The 23,488-nt window shown below is 37.9% G+C and overlaps 1 protein-coding gene across 2 annotated transcripts in view; it reads right to left on the bottom strand.

Moving 5' to 3' along the window:
* Nucleotides 1-23,488, bottom strand: part of Plekhm3 (pleckstrin homology domain containing M3) — a 175,608-nt gene that overhangs the window by 149,848 nt on the left and 2,272 nt on the right. For both annotated transcript variants that reach the window (XM_027941632.2, XM_071618854.1), the window contains exon 2: nucleotides 6,314-7,227. In XM_027941632.2, the coding sequence (XP_027797433.1) occupies nucleotides 6,314-6,923 (610 nt within the window). In that variant the 5' untranslated portion in view covers nucleotides 6,924-7,227. The remainder of the gene's footprint in view (nucleotides 1-6,313; nucleotides 7,228-23,488) is intronic.

The raw sequence follows: 23,488 nt of genomic DNA, 5'->3' as shown, positions 1-23,488 counted from the left end.
GGTAAAGCACCTCTGGATTCAATCCTAGTGGATGGCCTTAGGTGGGTTCAAGTCTCTTAGCCCAGGTTTCCTCATTTGTAGAATCAGGACATTATCACCTACCATGTTAAACTACTGAGAATATTCATTAAGATAAGGAATAAATACTTAGCAGAGGGCTGTGTATGAAGTTAACCCTCATTAACCCTCATTTAATGATAGTTCTCATTGAAACATTAATAACAAACTTCATTCAACTTGACACAAGGTGTAGGTAAGGAGAAAAGAAACAAAGCATTTCCTCTTGGGAAAAAAAAAATTGTAACTATTCTGTCCTGATTTTCTAAGCAATGATACTAGAATTCAACCTTCCATTGGTTTATATATGGTACAGTACAAAGTCTTCTGCTATACGGTTCATATCTTCAAAAGACTTCCAATCGGGCTGGGGTTGTAGCTCAGTGGTAGAGCAGTTGCCTAGCACATGTGAGGTACTGGGTTTGATCCTTGGCACTAGAAATAAATAAATAAAGGTATCGTGTCCATCTACAACTAAAAATAAAATTAGAAAAAAAAAAGACTTCTAACCTAGTATGAAAACTGGCTAGATAGGCAATTAACAATAATGTTCAACAGAATAAAATGTGTTTGGGAAACAGAGGTAAAGGGCAAAAAAGATATTAATTGAGAAACAAACTGGAAAGGTCTCATGGAGGATATGACATTTGAATTGGTCCTTGAAAGATAATGGAAAATTCTTGGTAAGTGAAAAGGGCAAAGAAAGTATTCTGGGATGAAGAGATAGCACAAGCAAAGGCCCAGGAACTTGAAAGCACATGGCACATTAAAAACTGGCAGAAAAGGTTAGGATGGAGGAAGGTGTGGGCGATGAGGCTGGGAAGAAACCAGAAGGCTTTATAAAGTTTACACTTAATTTTTCAAGTAATAGGGAGCCAGGGTTCATTTTTAAGAATGAAAAGACTTATGTTTGAGGAAGATAACTCCATCAGTTTGTAAAATTAATAACCATAGTTTTCCTTAGCCAAAAAAAAAAAAAAAGATAAAAGACATTAAAAGAATAACCACAAAGAATATCAGACACTGTTTTCACAATTCCCATACAGAAGTGTTAGGAATCAGAATGCAGACTGTCGATGAGCATAGAGGGTTTCCAGAGAGCTGCCACAAGCCAACAATCAACAATACAACCCAGGGAGACTCTATGACCATACAAAATCAACTTCCTATAGCCTATTTTAGCAACTTCTTTGTACTGACTAATCTTGTTGAATGGTGAATCATAAATTCAGCAAGAGACCTTGTCCTGGTGACCTCACTTATTTTAAGCCCACAGGAATATTCCCACCTCTACTGATTCCAAGTCTTTTTAGAAACATCATAATTGAAATAGCAGTCATTTTAGTTTAAGTCCCATATTTGGCTTTTTTTTTTTTTTTTTTTTTTTAAGTGAAAGACCAGGAGGGAAAAAAGAAACCGAAACAGAGTAACATAAAACCCAGGATAAAGAAACTATATTGCCATGGTTTTTCTAGTCCTAAAGAAAATCTCTGCTTGAGACCTTCTCCTGAAGTACTCAGAACAAGAAAATACAAGCATAGGAATGGTACTAGGTCACCAGAGAGTAAGACCTATGGAAACAGAAGCTCAGTGACCATGGTGCTTGCCAAGCAGATGAAAATGTGGACACAGCCAGGGAGGGAAAGTAAGTTAGATTCTGACAGTTTGTTGAATTTCAGAGCTCTCTAGCCAATGCAAAAGATTTCTTTTAACATTTCTGATTTTTAAAAATTGCCACTACAGTTAATCCAGAAGTAGAGTTGCAGGGCACACAGAAAATTTTCAGTGTTAAATAATTTCAACCATACCCATATTTCAACCTGATCTTTTGTTACAGATCTGACTACTAATTAGCTCCGACACAACCATGAGTCAGGGTCAATTCTAATATGTCCTAAAAGAGACAGTTTTAGAGCTGGGCAGGACTGTGGAGATCATTTAACTGCCTTGTAGGTTTGTAAACCAAAGGCAACATGCGATATAAGTGGTTTTTCCAAACTTACATGGTTAGTTAGGAGTAGAGTTAAGACACTTTTGAGTTCCATAAAACCTCACCTTCCTCTACAATGTGTCTTCATTTGTAGAGACAAGTATATATTTGTACGTGTTTACAACCTATCTTTCAAATATATAACATATCTAACATTCACCATGTTCATTTTATTGTTGTTGTTCTTACCTAAAAGGTATGTGTATATTTGAATTGTAATTCTGTAATGTTAGGACTCTACCTTCTCCACCCTATGGGAAATTCCTAGTACCTGTGGTTGTATCAATATTCAGTGAGCAGCAGACAATGATGCAGAGGGGAAGAGGGTTAAGTATGGATACTAATGAAGAGTATGTCTTTTTAATTAAGGTGTGCTAGAACTAGAAATCAGCCATTTTGGTGGTGGGATCAGGGCTCTCCCTCAAAGTAATTCCCAGTCAACAGCTGTCCAGGGCATGTCAGACACTGGGTTGTCAGTAAGGAAAGGAGCTGACCCTGAGGAAGTTTTACTCTCCACCACCTACCTGGAGGTTCTTTAGAAATAACTGCCTCTGCTACTACCTTGCCTGAGGTCTTTCCTCCCATCACTTTTAGGACCTAACCTGTTGACCTTACTATCCAATTATTCTCAGGGAATGCAGACAGCAGTCATTACACTGGATTCAAGCCACACCCCCACTGACCTGCACAGACACCCTGGCAGCACCCTTCTTCAATGGGCCCAGGCAACATTCCTTCTTAATGAGTCAGCCTTGGGTCTGCCTGTGCCAGAGGCAACACAATCTCTAGAATGCATTCACAGGCCTCTAAGTAAGATGGCCCAAAGATGGGCCAAAACCCAAGGCCCTTATTCTATGCTTCCAAATCTGTGGGGTCAGTTCACTTCAGCTGTCTGTGTGGCTAATATTTAAGAGTGTGAAAGGCAAAGTTACAGTCTCTCTTTTGCATATTCACCAGTCCCCCAAAGAACTGTGACCAGTTCTGCGGTAGCCATGTATTTCAGTAAGTATTCTAAATGCAGGAGACAGTCCTTGCCTAGCTAGAGTGCTTTTGTGTGCCTCAGTTTCTCCTGTATTAATGTCTCCTATTTAATGTCCACAAGAATTGAATGTATATTACTATTAGCCCACATTTTATGGAAAAAATAAGTGAACAACAAAGATATTAAGAAACCTGTCTTATGTTGCCCCACTAGAAAGGACTAGAAGAAGGTTTGGAACTCTAGAAATCTAAGTTCAGAGTCAGTGTTTTTAGCTAAAATGCTATTTGTTTGATCAGAAGGTCTTCTTCAGACAGCAAAATAGCTGTTACCACCCACAGCTACCCGCTGCCCTCATTACACCAGAACAGAATCTGCTTTGTGCCCAAAGCATCATTTACCTTGATATGCCTCAAGAGCCAGTTGTTCATCATCAATGGTGGCAGAAGACACTGAGGTCCTACTTAATAAAGACCTCTGAACTTGTTATGGGAGGAAGAAGAGGGGATAATACAAAGTAGGAGAAGAAGAAGAGGTGGACAAGGAGAAGGAAAGTCATTCCTGATACGTCTTTAAACTATTCAAAGTGAGATCAGAAAAAGACAGGATAAAAAAAAGAATATCAACTGGAGAAAAATATAAGACCATGTAGTAATAAAGCCCATAAGAATGACAGAGCTGGACACAAAACCAAGTTGATCACATCAAAATAAATACATTTCACTAAATATCATTTCTTCTCAGGATCCCCCAGTCTCTCATTAAATTTTGTTAATTCTTAGAACAGCAGAAGTGGGAGATGATAAGATTATGAAACATTTTGGGATATAATATAAACATGTTTGAGGTGCCTGTGGAACAGTCCAACACAGATGTTAACCAAGCAGTTGGACATGGAAGTCTGCAGCTCGGGCTTGACCCAGAAGTAATGGGTCTTCATCTCCAGCTCTAGCCAAGATACTACACCACCTCCCTCTGCTTTTGGGATATGTCTCAGGGGAAACAAGGAGCCTCTCTTCAGTTTGTATGGTTAATTTTAAAGATTTTGAAATAAACTCTACTCAAAGATATTAGCTGATTTTGACTACTATGCATCAGATGTTGGCACATCTCCCCTCAAATGCTTGTGAGAACTAGTCACTGGAGAGGGAGATCATCCATGAATCTAGAACTTATCTTTATTCCCAGCCCAAGAATGACTGGCCATTGCTTGCTCCTGCCCTTGACCTAGTGAGCAATAAAACATGACCTATCTTACTTGCTCACCAAAGCATGCCAGAAAAAAAGGATCTGAAACTCAGTATGTCCTTTGCTCAAGTTTGCTGATTCCTTTCGGATGTCTACTTTGTAGATGACCCAAAGTGTCCAGAATGTATTATACAAATACCTGCAAATGCCATTTGTTACAGTTTGTTTCAAAATACCACTCACTAGATCTATTTTAATATAAAGTTATAGGCAACTTTCTAAAAGTTTTTATTAGTGCATTATTCTTATACATAATAGTGGGGTTCATTTTGACACGTTCATAAATTTATATAACATAATTGGCTCCATTTCAATTCCCACTACTTCCTCTTTCCCTCCCCTCCTCCCTCTCCTTTGACTTTTTTTTTCAATTGAGAATTAAAGAATAATAATCATATTTGTCAAATACTCAAGGAAAAGTTCAGGACTTTAGAGAAGTAAGGTCTGGTTCTTGAATTTAAAGCTGAAGAATATAGGAAAAATAAAGTTAAAAATATGACATCCTTTTAATTTGACTTACGCCAGGGTTTTAGAATGGTCAAGGAGACTTAGTGATAAAATTCTAAATGAATTTTAAGAAACAAAAACACAGCTGAGGTTATTTTCTAATCAAAGAGTGCACGTGTTACAGGCACCCAAGCAGCTCAAAGGCAAAGCCATCATTCTGCTAGATACGGATGGGACTTAGCAACTCATTTTCCCTCTACTATCTGGATCAGTCCCCATATCCTTGCTTTATAATTGCTTCATAATGTCCTTTTCCTTTTATTGCCAAGGTCATCCCCCTTGGCTAGATGTAAAGAAGACTGAGGAGAGGAGGAAAGGAATTACAAGTCATGAATTTGACTTGTAATTTATTTTTATCTATCTATCTATCAATTTATTTTGACATGGGGTCTTGCATACTGCCCAGGCTAGCCTCAAACTTATGATCCTAGTGCCTCAGCCTCCTGACTCACAGGGATTATAGGCACGTGCCACCATACCTGGCTAAGAAAGAATTTTAAAAGGATGAATTTGAACTATATGTGAAACTGCAGCACTGTGGCAGGGACAGCCCATTTCCTTAATATACATATTAAACTATACTCTTGCCTCGGGTTGCACTTACAAACTAATTTTATACATTATAATGTAAAATGTATCAATGGACTGCCAAGCAATGCCACAGATGAAAGTAACTATCAAACAATATAAAGTACACACATACACAGAAACCCCGTTAATTGGGGAGAAGCCATCCAAATTAAGGGTCAAACAGAGTGATTAAAGAATCATCAGGAATAAAAATGGATAGTCTGTATAAATGAGGTTATCTTGAAGGAAAATGGAAAGATTTTTGTTAGGACTTACAGAAGAGAAATTTCATGTGTAAGTATGTGCGTTTTACATACACGTGCACATGTATATGTATAAAATGTGAGGAGAAGTGAAATTCAAGGCCCTATAGCCTGAGGTCTGCACTGTCTACACTGTCTTCTCCCTCCTCTGTCCTCTATAGTCCCTGCCACTCACTGAGCTATAAAGTAAAGCAGATGTTTCCCCACAAACATTTCAGTTGACCATCAACCGTCTCTCATTACTGAGTAACTTCTTGAGTCTTCATTAGTGTCTGATGCCTTCAGCTAGAGCAGAAACACTGTGGGGGCAGAAACTGTGTTTTCTTCACAGGTCTTCAAATCCATCACAACACAAGGTTCAGCCCAATAGGTGTACCAATCAGCAGCTATTAATGTGAACACACAGTAACATACAATACTCAAAGGAAAATTCATTAAATATGAGACTATTCTGATTTTAATGCACAAGATTAGAAAGGAAGAATTAATCATAGGTGTCTTTTTGCTAAATGCCTTTTAAGAAGATACTAGGACTATTGACTAGAGGTAAGGTAAAATGCAAACGTAAATGGAAGAGAGAACTTCAATAAGGAAAGCCAGATGTGGATACTGGACTGTAACATTCTCCTGAAGCAGATGCAAGAGAGACAAAGGAAAAAAATTAACATTGTTCAATAAACCTCAAATATAAAAACATACCAGTATTTCCTTGGGCATCTTCTACCTTACTTGGTGAGGGCAACAGAAAAGGTGGCCTGGTGAAGGGAGGGCCTGGAAGAGAAGGTTGCTGCTGCTGCTGCTGTTGCTGCAAAGGCATGGTTTTGAGGACCATGCGCCAGTCCACTTGGGTAATATCTGACCTTGATCGAGCATGCCCTGGCTTGAAAGTAGAAGTTTCATCCAATAAGTCATTCACAGAACGAGGTCTATCCCTTCGACGCTGACAGATATTGAAAAAATTAAAGGTGGATGCTTCCTTTTGTTCCATCCAGGAAAGATTATCTGGAGTTGTCCCTCTCTGGACCACAAACTGTTCTTTGGCAGGGAAGACATTTTGAGCTTTGGTTTCTATGAGCTTGCTCTTACAGTGGTCCCAGATCATGCCCCCCTTGCCCAGGGAGGCAACATTTCTCATAGCACCATTGTCTGTTATGTTACTGAGTACCTCATGTCCCACCAGTTCAGGGACTTCCTGAATCCCATAAACTTCTTGCTGAACAGCCTTTTCTAGCTTGCTATCAAAAGTACTAAAGAAATCCTCAGTAACTTCTAATGCTGGGCTGATATCATCCACTTCCAAAGCTTCCATTTCACAGGTTCCGAGAGGCCTAGGCCTCCTAAGCTAGTTCAGGAAAGAGCTTCATGAACATTCATCCAACAAAGAGAGTTACTTTAGCAATAGAGCTATGAAAACCACTGGAAGGAACCTTCGTTCAGTTGCCTAGAGCAGGCCAAGCTCAAGAGTGATTGATGTTTTCCTGGTCATTGAAAACATTTGCTAGCTAACAGAGGTATAGGGAGAGAGATGTTTCTTTGAGCTTATTCTTCAGTGAAATCTCTTGAAGACAACAGGTAGTGCTTGTCAAAGTAATGCAGTGGCAATTCTTGATTTCCTGGAATAAAATAAATAGGACAACATTGGTACATGGTTCAGAGTACTATAATACTATAATACTCAAATCTGCCCAATTACTTTTCAATCTTTACAACCCTTCCATGGCAGTCAAACACAAAGGGGACAACATGTACACAAAGTTCCACTGTCAGGAGGACACATCACTCCTTGCTTTGTACTAGAACTTACACAGAGCAGGATGGAATTCTTGATAAGGAGAAATAAGGCCAATAGCTTTTACTCACACAGAGAAACCTTTGAAAGCAGTTGTGAAAAGACTACCCTGGCGAAAGCTTTGATACATTGTCCTAAAATAGTAAGCAAAAGAGAGTAGCATTTCTGTGACTGGCCTCTATCATAATTAGTCTGAAAGTCGTAAATGCTTTACAAACCTTGAAAGCACTGATAATCTGCTGGGCTTAAAGGTGCAAGAGGGAAGTAGAGAAGGAAACTCTCTCTCTTTATCAAACCTGAATGTTATTGTGACTCTGGTGAGATTATATAATGTCCTATGATGACTCCAAGACTTCAGGATTCCTCCAGTCTTCTTGGGAACTGGTTTCAGGCTCCAAACTCCCTGAGGCTTCCAGGATTGGCCTCAAGAGTACAGGTCTACCCTGGGGGCGTCAATGGGTTAAGCACAGGCTTTAGTTCAGACCTCAAGCCTTGACCCCTCACAGCTCTGCCTGGGGAGAAAGAATCCTACAGGAAAACCAACTAACTCTGGGAAACACTAGATCTCCAAGATTAGGTTAAATAGAGCAGACCTTGACAATGATGCAATCTAATACAGTAGTACTATGCACATATGGCCATTTAAGTTTAAATTTAGTAAAATCAAAGTCTCTTGGTCACACTAGCCACATTTGCAAAAGTGCACAACATTTGCATATACCTGTGTACCTTTACAAAAATCAAATACATAAACAAAACAACTAGACAAAGGTTTTTCTTTCACTGTGAATAAACAAGTAGAATTAGTCAATCAGTAACACCATTACATGTTGCTGCAAAGGTAGACAGACATGCTTTCTTTCCTGAAACTTGAAAATGTTTATGGCTAATTAATTTTTAGCACTTAGGTTATTAAACAGTTACATCAATAGCACTAATCTACATTGATTAACATATGTAAATGAAACTAGAATATATAAACCTTTGTTTTAGATTTATCAAGGATATGATTCACAGAAACTAGTTAACCTCTTGTAAAGTGATAATGACTATGATGAATTTACTTTTGTATATTTGTATATGAACTGTTAGTACTTCATAAAATTTTTCTAGATACAAAGAGGTTTTGTTGTTTTCCTTTTTGTTTTTTCTTTTTTTTCCCCCGAGTCTAAAGTTAAGACTTTTGAATTGAGTAACAGGGTCTTAGTATTTCTGTAATTTTGAAACTTGGAATTTTTTCAATTGCATCTCATACACCAGAGACTATGAAAAAGAAATAAACAATCAATCTTAAAACTTCTAGTTCTTTCTTTACTAGAAGTTCAAATGAATACAAAATATAAGATTCCCATTTTACAGAAGAGATACTAAGATACAGAGAATTAAGTTAATCCTAAAAGATTCCAGATACTCTTTTATTCTTTTTTTTTTTTTAACCTCATGTTTCAAATCCAATCTTTAAACCATGCTAGAGAGAAAATAAATACTTGCAAGGTAAGTGGGTTTTTAAAACTTTGTCAAAATATCTAGGAACACATTTTTGTGCTCTCTGCTTGGGTATTCACAGGCTGGTTAGAAGCAAGTAACTGCTGATGGCCAGAACTGAGGCCTTGGAAATCTTGTATCACACATGGTAACACCACAGACTGTTAAACAGGAAGCAGCCTTGGAAATCATCCTTTCAACCCCAGCCTTTCACAGAAGAGGACACTGAGGCCCAGAGAGATTAAGAGGTCCCGTGAGTGGTATTGTATTAATTCCTAAACAGGGAAACATGTTCTCACCTCAGGTCTTTAACTATTCCCCCAAATACCAACATGGCCAACTCTCTCTTAAAGTGATTATTCATGTCTCCTTCTCAATGAGGCTTGCCCCTTGAGTATTCTACTTAAATCTAAAACATCTCCATACTGAACTCTTTTTTTCCCCCCTAAGTGATGTTGAGGAGCAAATCCATATCTCTGCTAGGCAACTTCTCTACACTGAACTACATCCCCAGCTCTGCCCTGGGTTCTTGATCTCACTTACTCTGCATTTATTTATTTATTTTTTGCTGTTGTTGTTTTTATAAATTTTTCATCTTGGAAGAGTTTTAGATCTGCAGAATTATTACAAATATATTAGAGAGTCCTTATATACCTCACACCCAGTTTCCTTTATATAACATCTTACATAGGTATGGGGCATTTGTAACAATAAATGAACCAATAGTGACACATTAGAATTAACTAAAACCCATACTTTATTTCAATTCTCTCAATTTTACCTAATGTCTTTTTTTTTGTTCCAGAATCCTATTCAGGACAACACATGACATTTAGTTGTCATGTATCTTTAGCCTCCTCTTGGCTGTGACAGTTTCTGAGATTTTGCTTGTTTTTGAGGACCTTGACAGTTTTGAGGAAAACTGGTAAGATATCTTATAGAATGTCTGTCTTGTGGGATCTATTTGATGTTTTTCTCATGATTAGACCAGAACTATGTTTTGGAGAGGAAGACCACAGAGTGAAGCGCCATTCTCATCATATATCATAATGACATATTATCAACATGACTATTACTACTGTTCATGTTAACCTTGATCACCTGGCTTGAGGCGCCCTTTTTCCTTAAGCATTTACCACCTTTCATCATATCACTTAATTTACTTACTTACTATTTAGTGTTTTTCTCTCCCCACAAAAAACATAAGCTCTACAAGTCCAGGAATTTAAGCTCATTTTCTTCACCAAGGTATCCCAAGTATACAGAATAGTGTCTGGCACATATGTAAAGGCATTAAATAGATGACACACACTTTGTTATTCCTTTGCATGGCACTCATGACCCTTCCCGGACTATCCCCTCACCCCAGTGCCACCTCACTGTTCTACTCCTCTGTGCTTTTGTTTAGGTTGGGGAATCTTTTCTATCTCCTGGCACTCTGGGTTTGCCATATTGTACTGAAATGATGGGACAATTTCTCTAGACCCCACTCTGAGCTCTGTGCAGGCACAATGCCTTATTCATCCTCCCACACAATCTGTTTTCATCCCTTGGGCTCCATTTTCCAAACTTCTTCATTTTGTTTTGTTTTTGCTATCAGGCATCATCTTTTCCTGGGCTCTATTGCTCTTAAATAGAGTTTAGTCTCTGTAATTGAATACCTCTTACTAGCCTGCCTCATTTGGTTTTGAATCAGCTAATAAAAAAAAAAATAACAACATATTCAGACAGGTTAAAATATTAAGTGATCCTTCCTCTGACAAAGTGAACATCAGTGTGTGGGTACAGGGTGGTGTGCATCAATGCAAAGCTGGTGGTGTGCATCAATGCAAAGGAGCCAATTGAACTGTGTTCTAAATTTGGCTCAATCAAACACTTACTGGGTAGCCTCTGGCAAACCTTTTAACCTCTGGGTGCCTAACTCAACTACCTGTTTCCAACAAAGTTGCTAATATCAAATTGCTTTGCATGTGGATCATTCACTAGGTAGCTATTCCAGTATGCCTTTAAAAATGCAAATTGCAATATAAGTATGGAGCACTCCATTGGACTTCACTCAACAACCATGTGCTCTTGATTTCTCCCTAGATTCATCTGCCTGAAGAAGCAAAGTCAGCAACTGGCTTCTTATAGAACACTACTTCTCAGCCAAATCAGTGACCTATAGATAATTTATCTTATATTTATATAGAATACCCTTTCTATAAAGGGAAATATATCTCCTGTTTAACATAGTTGAGAAACAGGTCCATCTGTCAACACAGTAATAAAAGAGCTCAACCCCAAGAATCCCATGCATATATCAAAATGTAACAGCATAGGAAATCAGCTTATTGCTATTTTCTAACAAGACAATCTTCCTTACATGCTCAGAAGGCATGGCTAATTAACAGGATGAATACAGCAGCCCTCCCACACAGAGGTGGAGCAGACAGCCCTCCCACACAGAAATGCCATGTTCTCCTGAGCTCACTGGCAAAAGTGCTGACTTCTTTCCTTGACCAAATGACTTGTAATCAGAATTTAATGAATGCTGGAGGTATCTGAGGCCATGTAGTTTTAGAAGCAGCTGGACTGGGCAGAAAAAAGCAGTGCCAAAATACCTATGATAACTTGTTTCTGCTAATCCATTTTCAAAAATTAGAACAAAGGGTGGTCACAGGGCAGTCAGCACTCATGGTTCTCACATTCTTTACTTCGTTTAAGGTTGTGGTTGACTAAGAAATTTCTGAGATGCATAACATGATGGACCCACCAAAAGAGGATCTGACTATAGTAACATGACCTCTTTGGACCATGAGGTTATGATTTTTCATGGTGTTTTGTCATAAAGACTATGTAAGTATACTGATGGTGCACAGCCATGCCACAAGCAGATTAGGAAGTGGTGCTGGAGCAGACCTCATATAAAGAGCTCAGGGGGCTTTCAGATGAGACGGACAACTAGAAACACAGATGGAATCCCACTTTTATACATTTAGAGGAAACACTAAATGGCTGTAGTGTATTCAAATTCCAACAAATGATAAGACTATTGCTATGCTATGAGATGAACATCCCATTCATTCAAATAATTTATATAGTGTTTTTTTCCTGTTCTAAAGGTAATAAGTACTCATAGAAATTCTGGAAAATTCTGACAAATATGGAAAAGAAAAATCAGTCATAATATCATGACTCAGGGAAAGCAAACTAACAGCCATTTTTTAGCCAGTATTAAATTGGAATCAAGATTACATATATAGTTTGGTCACACTGTCTCTTTAAATACATGCTCCAAAAGTGAACAGCAAGAAATGCTAATGAAAAAGAAGAGGAGAAAGAAGAAGAGGAGGAAGAAGAAGGAAAAGAGAGCAAGTAAGCCTGCCACTGGCCAGCCCCAGGGACACCTTACTACTGGCATAAGACCCCACTCCATTGAACTTCTCTTTCACAGCTATCTAGTGACCTCATTTTTATATAGCCACTACAGTTTTTCAAAGTTCTTACTATCTTTGACACTGTTAATGAACCCTCCTTAAAAGTTTCCTCCCAGAGTTTCATGGGCACTATAGTCTTAGATTTCCTCTTATTTCTACTCACTCAGTCTTAATCTCTGTATTCCTCCTTTTATTGCTGCTCTCCTAATGAAATGTGGGCATTGCCTGAGCTCTCTTCTCTAAAGCTGAAGCTACATGTTCTCCTTAAGTCAGTGAAACCAGAAGTGCAATTTCAATAATGACTTCTATATTCATGTCACCCAAATTTCTACCATCAGCCTCAATCTCAGACCTGGCATGTGGCCCTGTGTTCCCAATTATTTGTAAGGCATTTCTATTTGCCCTCCTTCATGGCAAAATTAAACCTAATGTGTCTAAAATCACCCTCAATTATAAATATTTGCTGAGTGACCACTATGGGATGGGTTCTGTTCTAGGCACTGGGGAAACAGCAACAAAAACAAAAAGTTCAATGAAACTTCCATTAATGATAAGGTTCAAATCTTCAACCTGGCATTCTAGGCCATCCTCAACCTTGGTTCAGCTTGCCTGTCCAACTTTGCACTTCTCTTTTTCTCCCAACTGGAATGATAATGCTAACTTTTATGCTTTTCCAACTCTAAGCCTTTGCCAGCAGTTATCACTGAGCTTCCCTGCCCCACTTCCACCTACTAAAATTCCATCCACTCCTCAAGGCCTAGCTCAAATACCAACTCTTCTGCAACCTTTTTTTTCTACTCCTGATTCTAAAATGATCTCTTCTTTTTTAAAACTGCCACAGAATATCTTAGTACCACCTCCACAACATACATTCATGCCCTATCCTCTTTCTGAGATAATGATGATGATAACCATATTTATCAAAATCCTATTTTGGTCCAGGTATGTGGCATGATACTTTATATCTCTAAGTGTCAGGACGTGTAAATGTGGGCACTGTAATTCCCACTTTACAAATGAGGAAACCAAGGCTTAACTGGGGCTACCTTGACTAAGGTCACACACTTACCCTACTGAATTTACAGCAACTTGAGAGCAGCAATTCAGCTCTATTCTATTTTTATAACCCTCACTGGGCCTAAAACTGTGGCTAGTACATAATGAATATTCAGTAAATATTTGTTGAATAAATAATTGGATAGAGAGCATAAAGAACAAAATTTTCAGAGCATGAAATCTGTAAAGATATATAAAGATATGTAAAACTATAGTTTTCTGGCAAAGGTATATTTGAATTCTTTGCAAGTTTGCTTAAGTAAAATTTGACATACTTTCTAAGACATTATATTGATTCAAGCTTTTAATTTTTTTCTTAGTAGAAAAAGCTTCCTAGCTATTAAAACCAGGATTGAAAAATAACATAACAAAAGTCAGGTGGCAAAGACTACACTCAGACCTTTCATAGAAACAAAAGCAGCTATTACAGAACTTAGAAATTATTTTGTGACCCACTACAATATTAGGCAACTTGGTGGGTCTCATTTGCCAGTGACATAAAACTCCAGCTCTTTTGACTGGGGTAATAAGATGTTCCCTTTGAAATAACTTCAATCAATTCAAAGCCTTTTTTAGTACATCTCAGCACATGTTTATTGTTTTCCACCTGCAAATTCATTGAGATATTTGATGCCCCAAGATGTTTTCCCAAAAACCAAGCTAAAATAAGCATGGTTTTTCAAATCTCAGGCTGCTTTGCTACCAAAAGCAGCAGTGTTATTACAACCCTATGTCAACCACTGAATTGGAAAACCGAAAGCTTCTGGTTGGGAAGCCCATTTCCATAAAACCACCAGTACTCCAATGTGTCCTGCTCTTAGAAACAAAACACACAGAAACAAAGTTCAGTTATGTAGACTAAAAATGCAGACTGAATCTTTCCATCTCCCTCTGCCTCCCTGGAAGGGAATGGTAAGTTCAAAGCAAACGGGAAACTTCATCCTACGACCAGGGTGAAAAAGGTGAAAACTTCCATTGTAAAAACCACGTTTCTAGACTGCAACAGAAATAACTAGCTGGGTGTACCTAAGTACCACTGGGGCCAAGCTAGCTGGCACAGGGTGAATGTGTGACAGACCACAACTGGGAATATAACAAGGAGGTGCAGTGAGAACCCAAGATCTGAGCTCCCCTAAAAGAGTTAGAGAAGTAGCTTCAGATTTAAAGATATCTATCAGCCCATGTAACTATTTAGAATCTTCTGCTTGAACCAGGAAAATGGGTTTCTGTTTCCAAAACCAATACAGGATTGAATTTCATTCACTTTTCTCACATAACCCCTCAAAGTTAACCTATGGGAAAATCACTTGGTTTTACTGAGAATACTCATTTTTCACAGGCATGCTTTAGAGTATGGTTTATAAAGTGCTTGATAAGCTTCTTAATAAATACTTGTAGTAATCTCAAAAGAGAGAGGTAGGTAAAGTAATAGGACTATTTCAAAGATGATGAAAGAGAGACCAAGATGATTCATCTATTGTCAGTAAAGGCCCATGGGGAAGAAAAAGAAGTTCTTGAAATCCCTGTCTAATTACTGAGTCTTGTGGGCCACCCAAGTTCAATTATTTTTTAAATCACCTTAAATCTCACAGGCGCCCTGGTGGTAGAACAGGGAGTAAGTAGGTTGAACCCAACACATGAGCTGCCCAGGCTAATACTGAGTTTGTTCAGTGGGACAAAGGTGTGGCAATGGGCAAAACAAAATTTTTAACACCAGGAGAGGGTCCATGTCCCAGCACTGTCTTCTAAGATGAATGACATCCAGCAAGTCAGGCCAATTCAGAGCTTGTTGGCCCTCCGGTGTAAAAGGGAAATTCTGCCAATACTTGCTCCCATCTTCCTTAGAGAGTTGAGAAGCACAAATGTAGGTCATGCATGTGGAAGTTCTTTGCAAAATCTAAAATAATTATTATTTCTGTTAGAAGTGAGCTGATTCCTAAATATACAACTATTCTTACTCAACAAGTATTTACAAAGGATGGATCAGGTACCCAAACATTACTTAAATACTAGAGACACAAAACACAGCTCCTGCCCTTGAAGTAATTAATAGCTAGTGGGGAGTAGACACAAAAACAAATATAAAAAGGGCCTTAGCAGGCTGGGGCTATGGCTCAGCAATAGCTCACTTGCCTGTCACGTGTGAGGCAATGGGTTCAATTCTCAGCACCACATATAAATAAATAAAAATAAATTTAAAAATTAAAAAATAAATAAATATAAAAATTTTAAAAAGTGCCTCAGCAAAAGTATACAAAAGGTGTTATGGGAAGACAAAACTACTAATCAAAGGAAAAGAAAGAGAATTAAGTGACAATGATATGTAAACAGAGATAATCTCAGAGAAAAACAAAGGAAACATACAAACAAAGCCAATCATACCTGATCTAGAAATGAAGCTCCTTCTGACATGAAGCTGTCAGCCTATAGTAACAGCTTCCAAGGTCTCATCAAAGAGTGAGCTCTACATGAGCAAACACACAGAAGGCAAGAATGTAAAGTCCTTCTTCACATACTACTCAAGTGTTTCTGACCTATAGAAACATTCCTGTCCAACAGAAGGCCTTTGCTGGTGACTGAGATGTCATGGGAAATGATTCACTTTTTGTTGACTTTAACTTCTTAGGTCACTGTAGCTGATTAGCAGAAGGAAGAATACTTACAATTTTAACCATTAGCTTATGGGTTAGCACATATTCACAAAATCACTTCCTATGGGCACTTAACAGTGAATGTACATGAAAATTAAAGGATTTTTTTTTTCTTTTCTCTGCTTCACTTGAACCTGCTAAAAAGTAAGATTGGATCTTTGTCAAATGGCAGCCCAAGAGTACCAAACCAATGATCAGGTCAAAAAAGGTGACTCATCTCTATCTCTAGTTTGAAACAATAAACTCTGTCTGCCATAGTGATAGGCTGCATCCATCACCCCTGGTTCCTTTTGTACTTAATCTGTGACAATGACCTTAGCTACTTATCAGCCTATGACCAATTTAGTCAGGAAGCAAGCAAGGCTGGCAAATGCAGACAAAACACTGTCTTTGACCCTAAATGATAAGGCAAAATAACAGAATGAGTCTTTCTTATTTAACTATGTTCAATATGCAGGCCAGAAAAATCTTCCCATCATATAGGACATAGGGAAAGTTTTAAAAATATGAAAGACAAGAATAGTAGGACCAATATTTTTACCCAAATCTGGTCTTAAATATCTTCTATTAAGGATCATTATCATTAGTGTACAATGGATTTTTACAAAACAACTCTGCAATGTGTGAATATTTGGGAGTTGAATTTTAGGGTTCTAATCTACATTTTCTTGATTGTTTTAACCTGACATTATGATGACAAGCATATAAACAGCTGCCCTTGATTAGGGACTACTAACTAGAACTATACTAAACTAATGTCCTGCAGAGGCTCCCTCTGATATGGATGGTAATATGTTAGAAGTGGAATGATGTACTTAATCAAATGGTTAAAAACAAAATTAAGGTAATTCTTATAGCTCCAAAGCCAAGACCAGATTAAATAATAATTAAGTAATAGTTATTAAACTTTTTAAAGGTTAAAAGGTTTATAGTTATTTAACTTTTTAAAGGTTGAAATTATTTAACTCATTAAAAGGCAGACATTATACAAAGCCCCTTACCTACACGGTGTTGTTAAATCCTCACTTCACAACAACACTATTTAGAGAGCTGTTATTATTATTACCACTTCACAGACAAGGAGATTGAGATGTAAGGAGATGAAGCAACTTGTCTAAGGAGCAAGGTTTCTAATCACTGTGCCTAAAATACACACACAGTCTATATGACAATTCAAAAAAAATTAATTATCCTAAAATAATATGCTGACATTTTACACACATAGTGCTTCAAATTTTAGGGTCAAACACCAGCCACTTTAACATTTATTTTTAAATCTTTCTACTTGTTAATCCCATGATTTAGGGAGTTCATTGATAAATATCATCTTTTTCACCCAGGGAAATAGTTGATATTTAATTTACAAAAAAAAAAAAAAAATCACTTGTAAGTTCTCTAAGGGAATGGTAGATGAGAAGCCCCTGAACAGAGTTAAAAAGTTGTTCTCTATCTAAATAACTAAACTCAATTCTCTTTTGACCTTGGACACATTACTTGGAATGCTTGCAAGGGTATAATAACTATGACTTCATTTAAGCCAAACAAGAGCTTTTGCAAATGTTTACATAGTCCTAATTGCCTGAACCTTTTACTAATGTTTCCCTAAGACATCATTTTTCATTTAGCCAATAAATAGAAACACTTGTAAAAATGTTTGCTTAAAAGAACTTGCAAACAAATGTTTCTGTCAAAAGAATTACAGAGAAATATTTTCAAATTGGATGTTACTATAGATAATTCAGACATTTTAACTATTAAGACATATTCAAATAAATTACCTCCTTCTAAAGCCAACTTGACTTTAAGGGGTGACAAATATCAAGACACATGGGATTCAAACAAAACTTAAAAATTGGCCCACAATCTTCAGTCTTACTTTAAATCTACTAAAAGATAATAATGCCACACTACAATGAAAATACAGACATCAAATATAACCTTTTGGTGAAAGACAACTACTTTTGGACCATAAGATCTTGAATTAGAAGACCCGAGTCTCAATCTTCTATGCACCACCACCAGAAGTGTGATTCTGTGAAAGCCACTGGAACCTGGATTTCACTTACTTTGTCTGCAAAGTAGGGTGAATAAAGATACCTGCCTCACTTTCAAATGTGGTTTTGGAGCACAAGTCATATAACATAATGTAGTGCTTGATGAACTCCAAATCAGGCCAAAGGATCCCCACAGGTGTCTGTCTGGTACCAAGGAAAAGGTCACCACATCTCTTTGATCTTCTCCCATTTAAAACCAACACAAAGTCACAAAGTAGTGACAGCAATCAGTTTTAAAAGCTCTACGATAGGTTTTAACCTATTCAAGGGTGCCTCCTGCCTTGTCCAAGCCAGCAGGAGTTGCTCTGCCTCCATTTTTTTGGTGGCCCTGGAATGGAGGGATTCAGTGGGGCAAGCGTTGTATTACTTAAAAGGAACAGATCTTTTCAAATAACAGCACAAAAATAAACCCCTTTCTTGCTTCCCAAGCTCTTCCACACTGAGGATACATTCCCTCTCCTCTCTTCTTTGTCTAAGTTTCTGGAAGAAACTCATTCTTTATCCTTGCAAACTCCATTTCTCACCACCCATATGTTCTCCCCCCAGAAGTAGTCTGTTTCTGCTCCAGCTGAAATTTCACAGGCAAAAGGCACCAATATTTTCTGTTACTAAATCCAGGTTCTCCCTTCGCATCTCACTAACCACTGGGCATGTGGCCTACAGAGCACCCACTCTACTGCTCTCAACCCCCAGCCTACTCTGGTATTTCTCCATCTCTAGCTGCTCCTCTCACTCCCCTCTATGCCAATGTCATACATGTGAGTATTCTTATTATACCTATAATCCTCTTATCTGCTCCTCTTCTGCCCTCCCTGAGTGATCTCCAATCTACACAGCAAAGGAGGAACAGATCACTCTCCTGAGCGCTAGACCCACATAGGCAAATGCCTTCTGTAGGTTCCCTAATTCTTGATGTGCACAAAACCAAACTCCTCATCTGCCCTTCAAAGCTGTCCTTTGTCCCAGCATTTTTGAGAGTGAAGGATATCATTATCTGCCCCCAAAAGATGAATATCAGCCTTGGTCCTTGCAGCTAGCTCCCTCACCTACAATTACTCCACCTCAGCAACTCACATGAATTCTACCTCCACGATACCTGCCAGATCTATCCATTTTCCCCACCCCTGATGCCTTGGTGTAGTCATCACCATCCAGTTGTCTTCCCTTCAGTCTTAATCTTCCTCTTACTCATTTGCCACACTGCAATCAAAGTAGGCTTTCTACAAGGGCTTCTGGGTAAACCATCTACTTCTTAAAATGACCGGAAAAGGCTCATAGCCACTCACCTTCCTGGGCTTACGTCGATTCTCCCTTCGAAACACTACTTTGTCTCCAACCATGAAGAATTTAGAAACTAAGGGCTGGGATTGTGGCTCAGTGGTAGAGCGCTTGCCTAGCATGTGTGAGGCACTGGATGTGACCCTCAGCACTGCATATAAATAAATACATACAAATAAATACATAAAAAGTGTGTCCATCTACAACTAAAAAAAAATTTTTAAGAATTTACAAACTATAATTTTCTACATGCTTCTTAACTATCCTGTTTTGCCTGCCTTGGAGTGCTTTTTCCCGCCACCATCATCTTCATCCCTTTACCACTACTGTTCCCTCCCTAAGCATACCCTTCTCCTACCCCCACCTGCAAACTAATTTTTAATTCAGCCTTCAGGTCTTTGCTGAGGAATCATGTCTTTGAACCCCCCAGGTTCATTTTGAACAGGCCTCCTATACTCTTCCACAGTACCCTGACTTCCTCCATTAGAATGCTTCTTATATTATTCAAAAAATGGTCAGTTCTATCTCCACCAAAGACTATACGCTTCATGAAGGCAAGGACTATGCCTGTCATGTTCAAGGCTGTATTCCCAGCTCTAAGTACAGTGTCACAACATAAGGTAAATGTTCAATTCTCATTTGTTGAATCAGTGAATAAATGGACCCCTGAAGGTAGCAGAAAAATTGTTCTGGAAAACTGAAGTCCTGGTAAACACATGGGAAGAGATCATTTAGCTAATTTCCTAGACATGAAAAATGCTGATTACATCTCTGATGTTTTCTAACCCATAATATATGTTCCCCATTCTGTGACTGAAGATCAACATTTAAAATCACATCTACAGACCACAAAGTGAAGTGAATAATTAACAATTTCCCAATTAGATAAATGTCTGCAAGTGAATTGGATAATGCTGAACAGCATAGCTTTACTTTGAATGGAATTATAAGTTGGCTACACTCATCAAGCTAATTGGATAAATAAATCTCTACCATACTCATAAATGTGGCATATAATTGGGTAATCCGATTTGAAACATGTAACTCCAATTAACAATTAATCAGAGTATGAAAAACAAACGAAATGTTAATGGAAACAGCATGTGTAACATCTCAATGCAATGACCTCTATATTTTGATTTTGGTTTTTGCTCATAACTCATGCTGCCATCAAGATTAATTACACTCTTTGGCCAAATAAAGCTTTCACTCTCTTGTCAGTTGGAAGGTAAATTACGTGAGATTTTCAGTGTTTATTATGATCCAGAATACCCAACAAAATGAGAGCAAACAGTGTGGACTTTATTACTGATGGTCATTTTTTATCACACTCTTAATCATTACCAGTAATGTTCATGAAATCATTTGACTTGCACCAAAAGCTAAAAAATAGTTCAAGTCTTTATGAATCAGATCCCAAATCTGCTCTAAAAGTAAATAATAATAACAACAAAAGCAATTCCTTGCTAGATATCCTCCATACCTCTTCTTTTAAAGGGTTAACATTCCCCATGAAGCAAATCAGCATCTGGCTAGCAGCCAATGGGCCAGCAGACACTTTTCCTACTTCTCTAGGGGTATGGAAGCATAGGGTGAAGTGAAAATAGAAACGGAAGCCAATAGGAAAATAAAAGTGGGAGCAGCAGTAGCCAAGCACTTCTGGAAACTGTCTAGAGATGGAGAACTCTAAAATCTCTGCCCAAATGACCTATTAAAATCAGGTCTTCTGAAAGTAGAGATTAGAGTAGTAACCATCTATCTGCCTGCTTCTGAAATAGGGAAACAAATGACTTCAAGACTTCCAAAAGTGTACAAACCACAGTTAGAGTATGTTAAATCTCTGATAAATATTCAATAAATATTAGCTTTGGATGTTTCTAATGCAGATGATACTGGTCTATGTCCAGCTTGGTTTCTCAGTCCTAATGTGCAAAACTCTTTCTTTTTGACAAATGGTTACATAATTTCTCATAGTTCTTTGTTTTTCCTTTATATAAGTAAACTTGATCCATAACCTAAAGCCTAAATCTATTAATCTTGGGGGGGGGGGAGGAATTTTAATAAAAATTCAGCCATGTGCCTTCTTTTTCTATTGCTTTTACATCTTTTTCTATTGCTTTTACCTTTCCACCACAAAGGTTTCAATGATTATATAACAAGAAATATTATCCAACTTTATTTTTAATCTTTCCAATAATATTTATTGCTTCCTGCCTCATATTACTTTCTAAAAAGGTCAATTTCTGCCACATATTTATGAATTTTACTATCCTCATAATTTGACTGCACAATGTTTTAGATTCATTGTGTTCCCCACAATATAGACAGGTTTTTAAATAGCTTATTGACTTCCATGATTATAGAAAAAGTGCTACAAGTATATTGTTCAGCATCTTGAAAACACAGAAGACGAATAAAAGGCAAAATAAGCAATGTTTATTCAACACTGCCCCATTTTAGCCTTTTCGGTCCTTCCCTATAGATTTATTTATTTATTCGTTCATTCTGGGGATTGAACACAAGGCCACTGTACTACTAAGCTACATCTCCAGTCCCATTTTGAGACAGGGTCTCATTAAGTTGCTGAGGGTCTTGTTAACTGCTGAAGCTGGCCTGGAACTTGTGATCCTCCTGCCTCTGCCTTCTGAGTCACGGAGATTACAGGCATGAGCCACCACATCCAGCACCTATAGAGATTCTTTTTTTTTGTGCGGGGTTACCTGGGATTGAACTCAGGGGTACTCAACCACTGAACCACATCCCCAGACCTATTCTGTATTTTATTTAGAGACAGGGGTCTCACTGAGTTGCTTAGCACCTCACTTTTGCTGAGGCTGGCTTTGAACTTGAGATCCTCCTGCCTCAGCCTCCCAAGCCACTGGGATTACAGGCGTGTGCCACCAATACCAGTGAGATTTTTTTTTAACATACTTGAGAGCATATTATAGATACAGTTCTCTACTGTATTGTTACCCCCACTTAGTAACAATTGGGCAACACCTTATTACACTGTTAAGATTCGTCATAAATACCCCTTTTGGGGAAGTACCGGGGATTGAACTTAGGGGCACTCAACCACTGAGCCACATCCCCAGCCCAATTTTATATCTTATTTAGAGACAGGGTCTTTAATGTCTATATTATACTATATTTTCTATGATACCATAGTTAACTGTTCTCCTATTATTGGATATTTAGGTTACTGCCAATACTTTTCTAAATGGCTATACTGAGCATCTTTGAATATTAACCTTTAAAATATTCCTCATTAGGTTTCCAGAAGAGGAATGTTAACAGAGATCAAAGTTAGGAGCATTATTAGGGCTTTTCATAACTTAGCCAATGTGCTTTTCAGAAAGGTCATAATAATTGTGTGCTTCTCAAAGTATTTGAGAATGTCTACTCCATTGAACCCTTACTGAAATAGGGAATGAGAAGTTATGCTAATTGGAGAGCTGGAAAAATGGTACCTTGCTATTGTTTCAATTTTCTTTGATTAATGGAAAGAATATGTTTTATATATATTTAATAGCCTTTTGATTTTTTCTTCTATGAATAGTATGTTCGCTTGCTGTCACTATAATGAAATACCTGTGATAATCAACTTATAAAGAGAAATGGTTTAATTTGGCTCATAGTTTTTGAAGTTTCAGTATATGATTAGCCCCATTTTATTTGGGCCTGTGGTGAGGCAGCACATCATAGTCAGAATGCCTAGTAGAGCAAAATCATTTACATCATGAGCCTAGGAACAAAAAGAACAAGTAAGTATCTGGAATCCCACAATCTCCTTTGGAGGCATGCCCCCCAAAATCTAATGGCCTCCCACTAGGCCCCACCTGTAAAAGGTTCCATTACTTCCTAATAGCACCAACCTGGGGACCAAGTCTTTAATACATGGGCCTTTGGGGGATATTCAGATCCAAACAAGAGTAGTTAGTCTCTTCATTTCTTTTGCCATTTTTCTCTTGGAGTCTGTTTTAGTTTTCTACTGCTGCATAATACATTTCCACAAACTAAGTAGTTCAAACAACATCCATTTATTACCTCACAGTTCCTAATATCAGAAGTTTGGATGGGTCGGGCTGGGTTCTCTGCTAAGGGTCTCTCTTATAAATTAAGGTGTTGGCCACACTAAGCTG

Source organism: Marmota flaviventris, chromosome 11 (genome assembly GCF_047511675.1).
Source record: "Marmota flaviventris isolate mMarFla1 chromosome 11, mMarFla1.hap1, whole genome shotgun sequence".
Classification (NCBI taxonomy): Eukaryota; Metazoa; Chordata; class Mammalia; order Rodentia; family Sciuridae; genus Marmota; species Marmota flaviventris.
The sequence above is the reverse complement of the archived record's forward strand: the minus strand, read 5'-3'. Positions and strand labels throughout refer to the sequence as shown.